This window comes from Chiloscyllium punctatum, chromosome 45, assembly GCF_047496795.1.
Source record: "Chiloscyllium punctatum isolate Juve2018m chromosome 45, sChiPun1.3, whole genome shotgun sequence".
Classification (NCBI taxonomy): Eukaryota; Metazoa; Chordata; class Chondrichthyes; order Orectolobiformes; family Hemiscylliidae; genus Chiloscyllium; species Chiloscyllium punctatum.
Window position 1 is genome coordinate 22,032,048 of NC_092783.1, and position 19,861 is coordinate 22,051,908.

At 39.2% G+C, this 19,861-nt stretch overlaps 1 protein-coding gene across 6 annotated transcripts in view; it reads left to right on the forward strand.

The window, feature by feature from the left end:
- Positions 1 to 6,475, forward strand: part of LOC140467214 (uncharacterized) — a 33,693-nt gene extending 27,218 nt beyond the window's left edge. For all 6 annotated transcript variants that reach the window (XM_072563439.1, XM_072563436.1, XM_072563435.1 and 3 more), the window contains one exon: positions 4,736 to 6,475. In XM_072563439.1, the coding sequence (XP_072419540.1) occupies positions 4,736 to 4,965 (230 nt within the window). In that variant the 3' untranslated portion in view covers positions 4,966 to 6,475. The remainder of the gene's footprint in view (positions 1 to 4,735) is intronic.
- The last annotated feature ends 13,386 nt before the right edge of the window (positions 6,476 to 19,861 follow it).

Below are 19,861 nucleotides of genomic sequence, written 5' to 3' on the forward strand. Positions count from 1 at the left end.
GAAGATCGAACCTTCAGTAACAGATCATACCAAAGTTGGCAGGTCTCATTGGGTTTGTCTTACTTTAATAACTAAACTCTAACATTAGTAAGCCAAATACTGTAGAATACACTGAATAACAATTATGTTCTCCAGTCACCCATTAAGGAGGAAAATAATACTCTACAAAATCCCATGAGAAATTACAGAAGAGACTAACAGTGCTGAACCTGTCCACAGCAACGCAGCATGAATATACAACATCACTTTGTCATCATTCTAATCAAATTAATATTTGTCTTGAAATTGTTTTCAAAAGCTTGTATTTAAAAGCATATCTCCATTATCATTGAAAACACAAGATTCCAGGCTAATATTTCAAAGCATTACCCTTTTCTTGGTAAATTGAAGTTTTAGCTCAGCTTTTGTAATTCACTCATTAATATTTACAGTAACCTTAATACAGTAACAAGTATTGGAGCAATTTATCAGGGTAAAAAGTATAAACCATTTCGTGCAGGGGCTAGGAAAATTCTGCCTCAGGTGGCCAATTGTGAATTAGTTGAGTGAAATATAGCAAAATATGAAGAAATAAGATTCTTCACAGAGGGGGAAAAGGAAATCCAATACTGGAACCAAGTTTTCTATGGCAAAACAAGAATCTCGCTCGTGAGCAGCGAGAGGTCCATTTGTGTGCTGTTCATATCAAACCTCATCTTATTTTATACATGGCTTTTTATTCTCCCATGCTCTGGATGACACACTATTCCTGACATCAAAGTCAGAGCAGGAACCTAGCAACTTTATTTTTTTTTTTTGTTTCCTCCTCTGGGTTTCCACCTTGGATGGCAGTCCCTTACACACTCCTTGGACAGGGAACTGCCCACAACTCCAACCTTGAGGTTGGCACCAGACAAGTACCAGCTTCACTGCAACATCATGGCACATCTCCAAACCACTTACAATGTGGTTCTCCACTTCAGTGCTGCACTTGGAGTTCACCTGTGATCCTTCAAGAGGGTGGACAAGTCACTGTACCTTGCTATGCTAAGGTTATAACTACAGCATGGAATCAGCAACAAATGCAGCCAACACACTGCATGTGCAGCAATCAAATAACCATATCACAGAAGGGGTAGTCTTCAGTCAGGTCAAGGGAGATGACTGACAGTTAGACAGTGCCAGCACAATCATTCAAAACCAGTGTGCAGTTTCAGTTCAGGAGCTTGAACACAGTCATTCAACCACTTGAGACAATCAGATTCAGGGTTCGGTATCTCTTATATATCAGGGAGAGAGGCATGGCTAGCCCTGTAAGTCCAATGCAAATAACTTAGGAAGTCATGATAAGTCAGTCGGAGAGCTGTACAAAGATCTGTCAGGGGTTGTTGTCTGTCTAAGTTTGTCAGGGCAGTGGGCCATGGTCAGTCCTGCGGTCAGGAAGTGAAGGAGGAGTTATCAGTGAAAGTCAATTCTGGATATTGAAAGTAGCATGCTGGAATGCAGAGGGGACAATAATTATATATCATCAATAGTCACAACTGCCCTATGGTTAACATAACTAAGCTGTAGGGCTGGAGTGTAATATGGATATGATAAATATATAAATCAAAGAGTTGGGTGAGAATGTATGGTAGCTCAGCATTGATGGAGTCAACAGTGAGTGCAAGGAAGAAAGGAAGTTTGTGCCGGGGGGGTTGGAGGCGTGAATACCAGGCTGAGCCTGTGATTCACTGTGCTAAGTGTGATTTACACTGCCTTCCATTCTCATGCAAACCATAGATGTGCAATGGAAATGGAAATTGTCTGTGACCACACTCAAGTGGGCAGAGCTAGTAATTTTATCCTGTCTGAGCATGTGAGCTTTACTCGTGAGCAATTTGAAGCAGTAATTGCATTTAATTGAATTTTTACATGATACAGGTCTAAGAAATCTGTAAACATAATACCCTGCATGTTAAATTCATGCAGTGTCCAAATGTGTGGGATACAAAATCCTGGCCATGGGCAATCTTCACCATGACAAAGGGCTAATCTAAGCAACCATTGCTGATGACTCTGTTACACATGTCCCTGAATGAGGCTAAGCAATGATACAATGCCACCCATTCTTCTACCAGGGCCATCATAGAGCGGATATAGGTGTTCTTGAAATGATTTTTGGATCAATCTGCAGAGTCCTTGTGGAACAGTCCAGATAGAGTGTGCTGCATAATCCTTGCATTCTGCGCTCTGCACAGTTAGAGCTCGGAAACGGAATGTGATGGATGCTGAAGAGCTGTGGATGAAGCAGCAGTCTTGCAAAGAGGAAGTCAGAGACATTGAGCATGAGGATCATCATCTTCAGCATAGCAGCAGGTGCAATAAATCCAATAGGAATAAATGGGAGTGTCAAAGGTTCTGTTCACTCTGAGAGCTGGCTCTGAGTGAGCTGGATCAGTGTCAAGGACTCTCCAGATAAAAACAGAAATCCAATAGGACTTAATAGATACCTGGTTCCAATAGATCTGAGCTGGGACAGTGATATTTCATTGACTGTGAATTTGTTGCTGCTCAAAAGACAATTGGTCCTGTTTTTTTCCAGAAGCAAATGCTGATTTTCTTTGCTCTCCTATCACTTTTACTGTCTGAAAGAAATGGATGTTTTCAACAACTTGACGCCTTTCTAGTATTTGATGGTCCTACATTGGATAATGAGAAGATGTTATGTTACATTGGGTATTAGGGCAAGTGTACCACCCCTTAGACTGCTCTAATATGGTATTCATGATTTGGAGATGCTGGTGTTGGACTGGGATGTACAAAGTTAAAAATCACGCAACACCAGGTTATAGTCCAACAGGTTTAATTGGAAGCACTAGCTTTTGGAGCGATGCTCCTTCATCAGGTGATAGTGGAGGGCTTGATCATAACACAGAATTTATAGCAAAACTTTCAGTTACATCACACTGTAAATTTTTGCTATAAATTCTGTATTACGATCGAGCCCTCCACAATCACCTGATGAAGGAGCGTCACTCTGAAAGCTATTGTGCTTCCAATTAAACCTGTTGGACTATAACCTGGTTTTTTTTATTAGATTAGATTACTTACAGTGTGGAAACAGGCCCTTCGGCCCAACAAGTCCACACCGCCCCGCCGAAGTGCAACCCACCCATACCCCTACATTTACCCCTTACCTAACACTAGGGGCAATTTAGCATGGCCAATTTACCTGACCTGCACATTTTTGGACTGTGGGAGGAAACCGGAGCACCCGGAGGAAACCCACGCAGACACGGGGAGAACGTGCAAACTCTACACAGTCAGTCGCCTGAGGCAGGAATTGAACCCAGGTCTCTGGCGCTGTGAGGCAGCAGTGCTAACCACCGTGCCACCGTGTTGCGTGATTTTTAACTTTGTACACCCCAGTCCAACACCGGCATCTCCAAATCATGAATACCATATTAGAGCAGTCTAAGGGGTGGTACACTTGCCCTAATGCCCAATGTAACATAACATCTTCTCATTATCCAATGTAGGACCATCAAATACTAGAAAGGCGTCAAGTTGTTGAAAACATCCATTTCTTTCAGACAGGAGGCTCCCAAGCACTGAGGATGTCACCGAGACAGGGGACGAAACGTTTGCAAGACAAATTCCCAGCTCGGTGAACAGAACCACAACAACAGCTAGTGTGCTTCCAATTAAACCTGTTGGACTATAACCTGGTGTTGTGTGATTTTTAACTTAATATGGTATGATTCGAAGGATGAGTAGCGTATGTAGCTCGTTTCTTGTAGCTGCAGATACCAACAGTCAATTAGTTCAGTGATGATGTTAAATAGCATTACATTTATGAATATGCACATGTATTTGCAGCCGTACCATCTATGTGCCCTCAGAAGGTTTTCTTTTTCAGTCCCTTCCTATTTAATGCAATGAGAAGGGCAGCTCATGGCAAGCAACGCTTGATCTGCTGTATAGCTGGCTTTAAAAGTAGTGCTATCACCAGGAATGCCAGGTGGTTCTAACAGTAGCAAATATATTACTGAGTAGAAGATAGTGTAAGCAGGGCACCATAGAGAAATGGTACATAGCGTATGAGGCAAGATGCAGAGAATAACATGACAAAACTCACTAGGACTCCTAGTGAGGAGCCCCTTTTGAAACTCCCTAAAATCGACACAAAGCCAGTTTCTGTAGTAAAATTCAGCCTTTTCTTTTCTTAGGAACATATTTATAACATTGCTGTAAAGACTTAACTGAAGGATCATTATTCTGTTTTGAAGTTGAGAAATTGTCATGTTCAATGTGACTCATGGAATTTGGAGTGTCAACCAGCACTTCTGGTGAAGATCAGAGTGCTGTGAACATAATAATCAAGAACATATAGCCTAATAATTGAAATTTCTCCTCTTGGTTGCATAGAAATAATTTAGTGGTTATATATCTGGTGTCTCCTCAAGTTTATAACCAGTGTAACTGCTTGAAGAGTTGAAAGTACAAGTTCTGATCAGTTTGGACTTGAAATAGCAACAATAGTCCCTTGGATATTATGAGATGCTGAGTTACTTATTAAATGCAGTTGACTGCCTGAAGCAGGCATACACTATAACCACTTAATTGGCAAAATTACAAGATGATTCGGGTCTCCAATACTTAGACTAAACTCTAGATTTTCATGATGAACCCAGGAGAAAAAACAAAAGGTGCTAAACTCACTAGAGTTTTGTCTATTTCTGTTGTGTAAATGTCTGTTTTTTTTTTAATACAGGGCGAAGATACAATATTCCAGATGACACACTGGTAATTTCAGGAGGTCTTTACGATGAATCACGTGTTTATAATCCCAACATGAGTGTTCTTGGAGAAGATGATGAGTTTCACGGTGACTATCCTGCATTTACTTCCAAGTACAGTCAATTCAGACTGGAATTTTTACCGGAAGAAAGAGAGATCACAGATCAAGGATCTTCCTTTAACACATTTCAACCACAAATATAGCTCATTATAACCTACTGTGCAAACTCTGACTCACTCTAGTTTCATGTGCAGGTCTTCATTGACAATAAAAATGAATGAATATTAGGTAGACTTTCATACTTCAGCCCTAAGCCTCTATAAACTTCCAAACTAAGTACCTATTCTGCACTGTGTGGGCTTCTGTATATTTGTCCCCAAGACTCCCAATAGATGCCTTGCAAAACTAGATAAATGTGCGAATTCTGCTTGTACCACAATCATGATCAAATTTGCAATAGAAAAATTCAGCTATCAAACAGAAAAAATCTTATTTACCTGACGTTAAGAAAATCTTAAAATGCAGAAGTATTTCTTTCTCAATCTGTGCATTCAATTATTTAGAGCAATGTTTCAAAGGAAATAATTTTCAAATGACTAAGAATCAGGTACAGGAAGTCTTAATTTTTATCAATCTAATGTATTTATTTCCAGTAGGAAAATCAGACATTAAAATGTTTGAAAACTAGTAATATCTTAAATGCACCAAGATGTGTCCTCAATTAGTACTTGAATTTGTTTTTTAAAAAATATGATCACTGAACTGCTCCACCTCTTCGTGCATATGACATTAAAAACTTGTTTTTAGGAGCTTGCAGCATTTTATCCACGCCAACCTGTTACCTTCACCAGCTACCCATTAATTTTCTGGTGGTTTGGTTAAGAGGAAGAATAGCAAATTTAGCTTGGGCCTGAACACTATTTGGTACGATAAAGGTCAAAACAGCAATTTACTTTTACTGTCCTGAAACATCTGAAAGCCTTTTGTTAAAAAAGTATAACATGGAGCAGCGAATGTCTTTAAGGAGAAGAGTGAGGTAGAGAGGCTGAGGGATGTAGGGAGGGAATTCCAGAGCTCGGGATCCAGGAAACTGAAATCAAGGGTGCAACAATTAAAATTGGCCATGTCACAAAAACACATTAATGGAGGAATGTTGATACTTCAGAAGATTGTGGATTGAGTGAACAATAAACAATCTGCCTTGAATTGATCAATTCTGATATTGTTTGCAGATTCATTCCCAAAATAATTTCCTGCTAACTACACTTCCTATAGGTCTACCCAAAAATTAACTTAACCACAGGTACAATATGATGACTTGCAACAATGTAGGAATATGGCTAGTTCCACAGGGGCCAGGTAATTGATGCAATGCTTATTTTTATAGAATAAGGGCTAAATTGTTGATTGTACTGAAAGGTATAATGTTTAAACAAATCTCTGGGGTCTGAAACCTATTGCAATCTATTTTAAAGTTGTATAGATTTATTTTTTATAAACATCCAAGGATATAAAATTATTTATCAAAGTTAAAGCTTTTTCACAATTTATCACACAGCATTTCTGTTTGGTTAGTCTTTTACTTTTTTTGCATCTCAATTCTGCTAAATTAATAACAAATGCTGCAATAAGAACATGTATAAACTTTATAAGTATGAGTGTTAGCTATGCAATGCATTGGGAGATGCCTTTGAGGTTGTTCTTAATAAAAAAAAGTTTTGAAACAACAAAGATGTTTTATGGATAAAGTACAAACAAAGCATAAATATTTTCAGTGTGAAATTTTATTGCAAGCAGTGTACAAAGGCCTTTCTGAGCTTTTGATGCTCAGGAAGTGCTACTGACTACTTCCATCTGCTGTTTGTAGAATCCGGATTCACAGACTCTCAGTGCACCTATCTATTCTTCATTATTTAACTGACAGGAATTGTCTCACACTATGTGGGATTAGGTATACTTTAAAATGGAGCATGAGGAGTGGAGGGGCATTTCTGGCTGGGAAAAAGAAGCAATCTTAGCCAATTTCTCAACCACTTGTGGCAGTATGAAGCCACAACAATTTCACATTAACACATCTGCTTCCCATGATTCACAGAAGGAAATAAAATGCTTACCTTACCTTGAATTACCTGTTTAGCTCCCCAATCTGCTTCATGCTGGTACTTCATCTTGTAGAACATTATCAGCAGATTGACTCACAGGATTTGCTCCACCAGCACAGAATCAATACCCACCTCGCTTATCCAGAAATGATTTTTTTTTCCAAATAGGAAATGATGCATGAATCTTGGTAACTTTTGAAAGCAGAGAGAATGATTGTGTGAATGATTTAGTACCATATCCTAAATCTCAATTGTAGAAGATCTAAACATTGAACTGCCCAATGATTTCGAACCCTGTGGTGTAGGTCATGTTTATACATAAATGGGCAGACAAGACAAAAAAGGTCATTTAGTATCTATGGAATGATAAATGATGCAGGAAATTTGGAGGAAGTTAAGACTGATACCAACAAATACACTACAAATTTTCATTCAGTACTGTAAATATTTAATTAATCTCATCAGGTCAGTCAACATAATAAAGCAACCTCAAAGCCTTAGATTCTGCTGGATGTATATCCTATCACCTGGTACTAACTTGCCTGAAAGAACATGAATGAGACCATCAGTAAGCAAAAAAAAACCCTCACCATTGCTCTTGTGGCACACCACTCCATTTTTTATTTATCACTTGTAATGTCAAATTACATCACAAGATGTTTCAAAGAACTTTAGTTACAAAAATGTAGATACTGAACCAAAAAGGGAGTTAGTAAGAATGGCAACCAGAAGCTTACTCAAACAAGTGGATTTCATAGAGTTTCAAAGGAGTAGAGGGATTGAGAGAGAGTTAAGAAGAAAATTCTAGAACAGGTGGCCTCATCGCTGAAGGGCAAAGGAAGAGAGTTGGAAAAGAACCCAGACTCAGAGGGTCTCAGAGATCAGAGTTTGTTGGAGTTGTTGGGCTATGGGAAGTTAAACAAGTCAGGAATTATGAAGGGATTTTAACATATGGATGAGATTTTTAAAGTTGAAGTGGTTAGGGGTTGCCAGCCAAAGTAAACAGCAAGAGCAGGAATGATGGGTGATCAGAACTCAATGGTTGAGAATGTGGGTAGGGGAGTCTGAGTGAGGAAAGGTTCAGTGATGGATAGAAGACCAACTGGGGATCTTTGAAATAGTCGTGTCCAGAGGTTACAAAGACAGAGGTAGGAATTTTGGATATACAGGGCTTGAGTCAGAAATAGAGGTGGGCAATGTCTCAGGATGGAAGTAACTGGTCCTTGTGACAGGCTGAGAGGATTTCAGAAGGGTCAAACTGGAAACTAAGGTTAGAAGAATTCTGAGGTAACAATCAGAGAAGGAAATGGATTCAGTGGCAAAAGGAATGGACAGGCCAAGACTAAACAGTGTTATGGTGGAATGTTGAATACCAGATGAAGGGCAACAGCAGAACAGAGGAGCTTGAGAAATTGGCATATACGTAGGCTGACTGTCATCAGAATACATATCATAGTTTCATAGTAATAGAAGCAGAGGTAGGCCATTTGGCCCATCGAGCCTGCTCTGCTCTTCATTACGATCATGGCTGATCTATTCATTGTCTCAGTTCCTCCAACCTGCTTTATCCCAATACCCCTTAATTTCCCTACCATGCAAAGATCCATCCAACTGTGTCTTGAATATATTTAATGAAGCTGCTTTCTTGGTCAGAGAATTCCACACATTATCTACTCTCTGGGAAAGCAGTTTGTCCGCATCTCTGTTCTAAATCTACTCCCCCCAATCTTGAGGCCATGTTCTCTAGTCCTAGTTTCACCCACCAGTGTAAACAACTCACCTGCCTTTATCTTATCTATCCCTTTCATAATTTTATATTTTTCTGTGAGATCCCATCTCATTCTTCTAAATGCTAGTGAGTACAGTCTCAGGGAGCTCAATCTCTCCTCATAGGGTAAACCCCTCATCTCTGGAATCAACCTGATGAACCTCCTCTGCACTGCCACCAAAGCCAATATATCCTTCCTCAAGTAAGGAGACCAGAACCGTGCATAGTACTCCTGGTGCAGCCTCACCAACACCTTTTACAATTGCAGCAGAACCTCCTTGCTCTTAAATTCAATCCCTCTAGCAATGAAAGCCAATATTCCACTTGCCTTCCTGATTACCTGTTGCACCTGCAAATCAACTTTCAGTGATTCATGTATGAGCTCTCCTACGTCCCTCTGCACAACAGCATGCTGCAATCTTTCATCATTTAAATAATACTATGACCAAATATTTTTACTTCTAAAGTGGATAGCCTCACATTTACCAACATTGTACTCCATCTGCTAGACCCTTACCCACTCACTTAACCTATCTAAATCTCTCTGCAGACCCACCACATTCTCAGCAATTTTCCTTTCTATTCAACTTAATGTCCTCAGCAAACTTGGATACGTTACACTCACTGTCCTCTTCCACATCATTTATATATATCATGAACAGTTGCGGGTCCAACACTGACCCCTGCGGCACCTGCTCACCACTGACCTCCAATCTGAGGAACACCCATGTATCCCAACTCTCTGCTTTCTTTTGGTTAACCACTCCTCTATCCATGCTAGTAGATTCCCCACAACTCCATGCATTCTTATCTTATGGATGAATCTTTTATGCAGCACCTTACCAAACGCCTTCTGGAAATCCAAGTTTACAACATCCACCTGTTCCCCTCCATCCACAGTACTTGTTACATCCTCAAAGAAGTCCAGTAAGTTTGTCAAACATGACCTTCTCTTCCTGAATTCATGCTCATCTGCCTGATGGAACCCTTTCCATCCAGATGTCTCATTAGTTCTTCTTTAATGATAGCCTCCAGCATTTTCCCGACTACAGAAGTTAAACTAACTGGCCTATAGTTACCTTCCTTTTGCCGACACCCTTTTTTAAACAGTAGCATGACATTCACTCTCTTCCAGTCCACTGGGACCCGCCCAGAGAGTAGTGAATTTTGGTAAATTGCCATTAACATATCTACGATAACTTCCGCCATTTCTTACAACACCCTGGGGTGCATTCCATCAGGATCAGGGGCTTATCTACCTTTAGATCCTCAAGTTTGCTCAACACTACCCCTTTAGTGATAACAATTGAATTGAGGTCCTCATCTCCCATTGTATCCTTAACATCATTCTTTGGTATGTTAGACACATCTTCCATCGTGAAGACTGACAAAATAATTATTCAAGGCCTCGGCCTTTTCAGCATTACCCAATATTGATTCACTTTTCTCATCCTGCAAGGGTCCAATCTTCACTTTAGCCATCCATTTCCGTTGTATACATTTTTAAAACCTTTTCCTACCTGTTTTTATATTCTCTGCTAATTTGCATTCATAATTTATGTTTCCTTTCTTTGTTGCTTGTGTTATGACACGAGGTAAACTCTCCTGCTTAATCTAAAACCAGCAACACAGAGAAGATTTATCCTGTACAGTAATCTGTAAAAATCCGAGTGACCAAGAATTATTTAAAGTAAAAATGAACAACTTTATTTCTTAAAGTATAACAGAGAATAATTAACTAACAACAAGTCCTTATTCTAACCTATCTTTTACCTTCCCTTCTATAATACTAGTCTGATAAAACTCCCAATTAAGATTTACAAAATGACACTTCTTAATCTCAAAACCAGGCAGCTTTCAGTTCTTCTTTTTGAATCTTCCTGTGTCTTTTTTTTTGTTCTTCTTAGGGATTACTGATCAAAAAACGTATCTTTTAAGAGAGCTATTTTTCAGGCAGTCTGTTTACAGGCTTGGGATTGGCAGTTCTCCTCCCAACTGTTCAATTTTCCCCCAGTTATAACCCCCCGAGCACCAGACTGTGTCATTAGCTTTTAAGATTGTCAATATACTCAATTCAATCTTGATTGGAATTTGGTATTTTTCAGGGTATACTTTAAACTGATTGGCCTCATTTGAATCGGTTCTTTTTTTTGTTTCCAGGCAATCAGCTACTCCAGTAGCTGAAGCACATATTACATTGTGTCTTATTGAGAACAGTTGGTGCTGTCCCTGCTAGCTTTGAACTCTCCCACATCTTAGTTTACCCACATCTTCATAACACTTGTTGCTTCTTTATCAAAGCTCATCCCATCACCATCACTTTATCTCATATTTCTGCAGTAGAACTCATCTCTGATCTAGTCTGTGGGGTGCTGGCACCAATATTCTCCACTGTAGTCCATGAGTGCCTGGTCACTCATCACAAGCAGTAACCTCTAATGTATATCGCATGTCATTACCTGAGCTATTGGCTGTTAATGTTAAAAAAGAAAACCTGTTACACAACTTTATCACTATTCTACTCCTTTCAGACTTCTCATTTCTGTATCAGTCTTGAACAGGTGAAAGTTCTTGGTGATTTGAAAGGAGAAAGGCACAAGGGTACGGTGAAGAAATAAAAGTAAGAAATTTTAGCTTTTTGAATCTGCAGTGTTGAACTGTGGAATGAGTGCAGAGTATGGCACAAGATGTCATCTTCAACTACTGTTTAAATCCCACTATTGGCCATGACTTATGACATAACCAGCACCTTCTCCTCCACTGGGATGATGAAAGGTAGACTTGCTTGTCCTGTTGATTAGGCATTGCTGTCTCTGCTAGAGAAAGAGGAGTGCATCAGTTTATGTTTGGATGTTAGTACAGTGCAGCACAGGAACAGGCCCTTTGGTCCACAAAGACTGCACTGACACATGATGCCATTCCAAACTAAAAACTATTTGCCTCTAGGGGTCTATATCCGTCTGTTCCCTGTTTATTCATGTATCTGTCAAGATGCCTCTTAAAAGTAGCTATTGTATCCACCTCCACCACCTCCTCTGGCAGTGCAATCCAGCTACTTACCACTTCTGTGTAAAAAACTTGCCTCTCACACCTCATTCAAACTTTTCCCTTTTTATCTTAAACCTATGTCCCCTAGTAATTGGCGTTTCCACCCTGGGGATAAAAATTCAACTATCCATGCCACTCATAATTTTATAAATGTCTATTAGGTCACCCCTCATTCTTTGACATTCAAGTGAAAACAAACCAAGTTTGTCTAATCTCTCCTCGTAACCAATATCCTCCAAGCCAGGTAACATTCTGGTAAATATTTCTGCACTCCCTTTGAAGCCCTTGCTTTCTTCATGTAGTGCAGTGACCAGAACCGTATTCCAAATGTGGCCTCACTAAAATTCCATGAGCTACAAAATGAAGTACCAATTCTTACACTCTACACCTCGACTGATGAAGGCAAGCATAGTATCATGGAGTATTTAAGCACAGAAATAGACCCTTTGGTCCTACTAGTCCATGCCAAATATAATCCCTAACTATACTAGTACCACCTGCCTGCTCCTGGCCCATATCCCTCCAAACCTTTCTTATTGAAGTACTTATCCAAATATCTTTTAAACATTGTAATTGTACTTGCATCTACCACTTCATCTGGAAGTTCATTCTAAACACAAACCACCTTCTGTGTAAAAAAATTGCTATGTCGTTTTTAAAAACTCTTTTCTCTCACCTTAAAAATGTGCCTCCAAGTCTTTAAATCCCCATCCAATGGAAAAAGGAACTACTATTAGCTCTACCTATGTCTCTCATTATTTTGTAAACTTCTATAAGGTTGCTTCTCAACCTCCTACGCTCCAGTAAAAAATGTCCTTTCAAGTTTTTCTCAAACCTTCAATCCCTACCAGCATCCTGTAAATCTCTTCCAAACCCTCTGCAGCTTAATAATATCCTTCCTATAACTGGGCGACCAGAACTGGACACAATATTCCAGAAGTGGCCTCACCAATATCCTGTGCAACCTCAACATGACTTCCCAACTCCTACACTCAAAGGACTGAATGAAGGCAAGCATCCCAAATGCCTTTTTAACCATCCTGTCTATATGTGACACAAGCTTCAAAAAATTATGTAGCTAAACTCCTTGGTCGTTCTGTTCTACAACATAAGCACATCTTCTTGACCACCTAATCTGTTTGTATTGCCGCTTTCAGGGAATTGTGGACATGTATGCTTAGATCCCTCTGAATGCTAATGCTACTAAGGGTTCTGCCATTTATTATATATTTCCCTGCTGCATTTGTCCAGATTAAATTCGATCTACTATTTCTCTGCCACATCTTCAGCCTGTCTATATCCTACCATATTATCTGGCAATCTTCCTCACTGCTCACAGCTCCCTAAGCCTTTGTGTTGTCTGTAAACTTACTAATCAGGCTACCTACAATCTCCTCCAAATGATTCATATATATTACAGAAATCAGATGTCCCAGTACTGATCCCTGTGGAACACCAATGGTCAAAGATCTCCAGTCAAAAAAACACTCTTCCACTGCTACTCTGTCTTTTATGACAATGTAAGTTCTGTGTCGATATTACCAGCTCACTGCAGATCTTGTGACTTCACCTTTTGCATCAGCCTATCACAAGGGACCTTGTCAAAGGCCTTGCTAAAGTCCATAAAGACATCTTAGTGCCCTGCTCTCATTGATTATCTTTCTCACATCCTCAAAAAACTCAATTAAGTTTGTGAGATATGACCTTTCCCACACATAATTGCTAATAAGTCTGTACTTTTCCAAATATGAGTGCATCCTATCCTTAAGAATCTTCTCCAATAATTTGTCTATCACTGATGTAAGGATCACTGGCCTATAATTTCCCAGATTATGCCCGTTACCATTCTTAAACAAAGGAACAACATTGACTATTCTCCAGTCACCTGTGACTAAAGAGGATGCAAAGATTTCTTACAAGGCCCCGGCAATTACCTCACCTGTTTCTTGACAGCATTCTGGGAGAGATCCCCTCAGGTCCTGGGAACTTGTCTACCTTAATGTTTCTTTAAACCTCCAACACTTACTTCTTTTTTATATGGACACGCCCAAGAGTATTAACATATCCATTCTGAGACTCACCATCCATCACGTCCTTCTCTTTTATGAATAGTGAGGTAAAGTATTCATTATGGACCTCATCCACTTCCTGTGGCTCCATGCATAAATTCCCTCCTTTGCGTGGACCTACCCATTCCCTAGCTATCCTCTTGCTTTTTATATATGTATGAAACACCTTGGAATTTTCCTTAATCCTGTTTACCAAAGACATTTCATGCTCATTTTAGGACTCCTCATTCCTCGGTTTGAGTTCTTTCCTGATATCTTTGTATTCTCTGTCTGTCTTCAGTTTCCTAAATCTTACATATGCCTCTTTTAAAAATTTTGACTAAGCTCTCAATTTCTCGTCATCCAAGGTTCCCAAATCTTGCCATCCCTATCCTTTATTTTCACAGAAACATGTTAGTCCTGAACTCTAATTACCTAGCCTTTAAAGACTCCCACATGTGAAATGTGAATTTACCCACAAACAGGTGGCCCAATCTACAATCCCAAATTCCTGCCTATTATAATGGTTGTTAACCTTCCCCAATTTAGTATTTGCACAAGAGGACTACCCTTATCCTTATCTATATTTTTTTTATTCTTCTTCCCAAAATGGATAATCACACATTTTCCCAAATTAGATTCCATGTGCTAGATCTTTACCTATTCCATTCAGCCATACACACACACACACACTATAAAATTCATACGGTGGGTATATCACTGGGCAGGCCAGCGTTTATCACTCATCCCTAACTATCTTAAGAGTCAACCACATTACTGTGGGTCTTGAGTCACATGTAGGTCAGACCAGATAAGGATGGCAGTTTCCTTCCCGAAAGGACATTAATGACCCCGATGGGTTTTTCTTGACAATTAACGATGGTTTTGTGGTTACCATTTGACTCTTTATTCTAATTGAATTCAACTTCCACCATCTGCCATGGCAGGATTTAAACCCTGGTCCCCAGAACATTACCAGGGTCTCTGGATTAATGGTCGAACAATAATACCACTAGGCCCTTATCTCCTCTAATGTTTTGTATCTTCCTTTTGACCTCTTCACAGCTTGTTTTCTGACCTATCTTTGCTTCATTAGCCAATGTAACTAACACAACGTTAATCACCACATTCAAGTTATTAATATAAATTGTAAACTACTGAGACCCCAGCACCAATCCTTGGGGCGTACCACTCATGACATCTTGCCAAACAGAATCATCCAAGCCTACTTTCTGTTTTCAGTTAGCTATACAAATGTCCCAACATGCTGAACTTCTAATTTTCAGCATACCCTTTGAAATGGCACTTCATCAAACACTTATCCTAGATTATAAAAATGTATGCACAATGGCATCAGCCAGACACTATTCACTTCAATAAGCTGTTATAGACTAGGCCAGACCACTCAAAACATTCTTGAGCCAGCAACCCAGACCATCACTTACTGAAACAAATTGCAAAGTTAACAGTGAAAATGACCTGGATTAAGTTAGCTAGGTTGACTACTAGGTTTTAAAACAGACAGAGATTTATTCACAAAATTACACAATGTAACACAAAGAACAGAATAAAAAACCTCTACAGAACTCAACCTATCCAGCCATACCTAATTCTGCTATTCTGAATATACACAACAGTCCCAATAAACAAACCCATTAAAAAAAAAATTTTTAAATGGAACAGGTGCTAACAGGTTGAAGTCAGAAGGGGAGAAAGACAGAGAGAGAGATAGGTGGATAGATAGATAGATAGATAGATAGATAGTTAGATAGTTAGATAGATAGAGAGAGAGTGAGAGAGAGAGCCTGTTTGCACACAGCTGAATCCGAAAGGCATGTGGATGGGTATATGAATAGGAAGAGTTTGGATGGTTATGGGCAAAGTGCTGAAAAATGGCATGAGATTAATTTAGGATATCTGGTAGGCGTGGATGAGTGGTACAGCTCTATGACTCTATGACTCTTAACTGCCTCTACAATGGCTTTACAAGTTGTTCAGGTCAAGAATGATTTGGGATGGGTAACAACTGTTGGCCTTGTCATGATGCCCACATCCCATTATGAAAAAAACACAAAATAGTGGAGTTAAACTCATAACGTTTGATGTTTCTCAAAGTCTTTTGAATGCACCTGGAAATTTTGTTATTAAAAAATCAATATCCTCATATGGCTTTAATAATAATGATTGACAAATGAACAAAACATGTTGGGGAACAGTTAATCCTCACACAAATATGCTCTCATTTACTCCTGAATGCAAAGTTTTAATTTTGCATCTCACAAGTTAATTTAAGCTGTCTGTCTGGTCACAAATGAGAAAGAACACCAGCTTGTGCCCGAGTGGGATACTTAAACTTTTTACCCAGGTATTCTTCTCTTAGCTGAGAAACAGACAGGGAGTCAACTTAATTAAACAACCCCGTCTTTATTTAACTCTTTAAACACCAATGCTCACTATATTATGCACATTTGTTGCAACATTTATTTCTTACTTCATCGATCTTACCTTTAACTTTCACTTACTTCATTTAACCTTAGCACACATTTAACTCTAATTCAAACTTTAACTATAAAATTTGGCTGAAATAAATACTACCTCAATTCAAGTGAAGTGGTCAACTTTGCTGTCAGTGTAGATCTCATCTCATAGTTCTGTGTCTTTTCCGAAGGTAACTTCAAGGCAAGTGCTTCTCAAATGTTCAAGTTGAAGGCTCACTCCTGAAAAATCCTTTGTTCTGCTAACATTTATCACAAAACGTGCTCATCGTTCTTGAAACTTCTCTGGCACTCAGCCAATGAATTGACCATATCCTGATCACACCAATCAATCCCAGCCATTGGAGTTTACTGGGTAACAACTCCCACATGTATAGACCATGTCATAAACAGCCACATTCCATGTTCCATGTAAGTTAGTATGATGCAAGTATGTCTAGCAGACCACATGACACCTGCCTTATTTGGTCAACACAGGAAACGACAGATCGTAACATGTGCAGTTTTAACCAAAGTCAGAGTTTAAACCAGCTCAACCATACTTCCCAGCATGCTTAATTGTTGCTCTTAACCAATCTCTGCCATTTCTATTGCTGGCCACCTGACCACAAATTGCCAGGGTTTGAGGGTTTGAGCTAAAGACAGAGGTTGAATAGGCTGAGTCTGTTCTCCCTGGAGCATCGGGAGCTGAGGGGTGACCTTAGAGAGGTTTATAAAATCATGAGGGTCATGGATAGGATAAATAGATGAGGTCTTTTTCCGGGGTGAGGGGAGTCCAGAACTAGAGGGCGTAGGTTTAGGGTGAGAGGGGTAAGATATAAAAGAGTCCTAAGGGGCAACCTTTTCATAGCATAGGGTGGTGCTTGTATGGGAAGAGCTGCCAGAGGAAGTGGTGGAGGATGGTACAATTACAGTATTTAAAGGCATCTAGATGGGTATATGAATAGAAAGGGTTCAGCAGGATAAGGGCCAAGTGCTGGCAAATGGAACTAGATTATTTTAGGATATCTGGTCGGCATGGATGAGTTGGATTGAAGGATTTGTTTCTATGCTCTACATCTCTATGACTCTAAGTTGCACTTAAAAGCCTGTCTCACTTTCTGTGACTAACACAGCATTTGCAGAAAATGCTCCTCCTAGGGTCATGGCACCAACCAATCCAGTCAAATGTTTGTCCAGTGGCTGAAGAGATAATCAAATAAGCAAGAGCTTTACTTTTAAAGGAAAGCTGTATATAAAGAAATACAGTGAAATATAGAATCCCAGATAATATTAATAATGGGGATCTTGAAAAATAAATGTTGCACCTTAATCTTCATTTATTTTGGCACTAATTGGCTCTCAAATTAAGGAAATTTAGGTTCTCTAATAATATTAACACTTGAAGCTTGTCTCAGTCCCTCTAAGAAATCATTCAATGAGATAGTAACACTAGAGTAAATGGAGGTTAATTTACAAATTTGAACCATAAATGTGACTAGTTACTTTAGAGAATCATTGTGACTTCCATTTAGATAAGAGACATCAGATGTTGGTGCATGCCTTGGTAGAGAGGATCTGTGTCTTAATGTAAAAGCCAGTAAGGAAATACTTACATTTCCATCGGGCCTAATGAAATTTGAGGAAAAGAATGTGAAAGTATTATTTTAAATTTAGAAAATGGCTAGGCAAATTAATTGGGCAAAAGAGTACTGGACTTTGTTCCTTCTGAATAAGTTGACAGGTAAAGCACAGGAAATTGATGCCTCACCTTCACAGCAGGTTTTGCAGGATTATGACAAGTTAAAGAAAACTGTATTAGCTGAAAACAATGCATATAGGCAGGTGTTCCAGAAATTAAGGAAGCAGCCAGGATAAGCCTATTTGAATTCAAAGGGTCAAGCAAAGTAATTTTGATAGGTGGGTAAGATGGACCAGGCTAGACGCCCTCAAAATATTTTAAGAACATTGCCTAGACCCTAACTTTTTCTTATTTTAAAGGTGAACGTGAAGTGGGTGTTCCAGATGTGATCCAACTGGTCAAACAACTTGGCTTTAAGCAAAACACAAGTTAAGCACTATAGTTACAACATGAGGAAAGGAAAGTGGAATTTAGAATAATTTAACTATTGGCAAACTTAACCGACCCGATACAGTAACTATTACAGTAACTTTCAGTATAATAACAAGCCATAAACACATGCCTTTGCACAAAGGTAAAATCAAACACACTCTTACAAGCAGGATTCCAGTCCAGGAGGGAACAAAAACCAGAGAAATTTCAGAGAAAGTCAGTTAGGACTCATTCACTGAAGCTTGCAACCCTTTTGAACTCACACATCTTGTGACTGCTACAGCTAAAAAAAACTGGAAGAACCTGATTTGGAGATGCTGGTGTTGGACTGGGGTTACAAAGTTAAAAATCACACACCAGCAGGTTATAGCCCAACAGGTTAAATTGAAAGCACTAGCTCCTTCATCAGGTGGTTGTCAGGGGGAAGAACCTGAACTGGGAGAACTGGCCACTCCCCTTCCATTGCTGAACTGTCTTTAAAAAAAACCTAAAAGTTCTCTAGACTTTTTTTTCCCCCTCTCTTCAAAACAACACCCAAGACAAAATAACTTTTTAAAGTGACAGCATCATCATACCTCCCTCTTTAACAAAAAATGAACCATCAATTTACAAAAATGGCTTCATTTTAAAACCATTAGTCTTACTGTATTAGTACACTACCATACATATACATTGCATTGACTCTAACCATGCAAACATTCACTACTATATTCTAGTTCAGTCCGTTTACTCCTGCCACCGAATGCCTCCATCTTTCTTCACCAGCAACGTGATAATGCGTCAGCAATCACACTTTCTCATCCTGCCTTGTATATAATTCTCAAATTGAATGGCAGCATAATATGCTCCATCTAAACAGTCTTGAATTTTTGTGCTTAAATTTCTCCAAAACCTTTAATGGATTATGATCAGTATATACAATTGTCTCAGACATGTTATTGGCAATATAAATGTTGGAATGCCAACACCAAACTTAAGGTCTCCTCCTCAATCATGGAATATTTCCATTAATGAATATTCAATTTCCTGGAGAAACAGCCGATAGATTTTTCTATCTTCTCATTGTCTTCCTGTAAGAGCAGAGCAGAGCACTGACACACATATGATTTGCATCAACAGCCACCTTGAATGGCTTTGTGTAATCAGGTGTGGCTAACATTGGACAGTGGGTAACACAACCTTCAGGCTGTCAAATGCCTTCTGACAGTCTGCCATCCACTGAAATTTTCTGCACTTCTGCAGTCAGTGGAGCAACCACACTGCTAAAATTTTGTATAAATATCCAATAAAACCCACCCATTCCCAGGATTTGTATTATTGCTGTCTTCGTTGATAGTATGGGAAACTCAGCAATAACCTTTGTTTTCACATTCCGTGGGGCCATCTGTCCATGACACACCACACAATTTGGTAATCCGGAAATGACTTTATTGTGTCAGAGTTTAAAATGTGGCAGGTGCATTTTTCATACCAAATGGCATGACTTTAAATTGGTATAGTCCATTCAGTGTTTAAAAAAAAAGAAATTGTCTTTGCTCTTCTGGATAAAAGTACATGCCAGTTCCTTGGAGGAAGTCCAACTTGG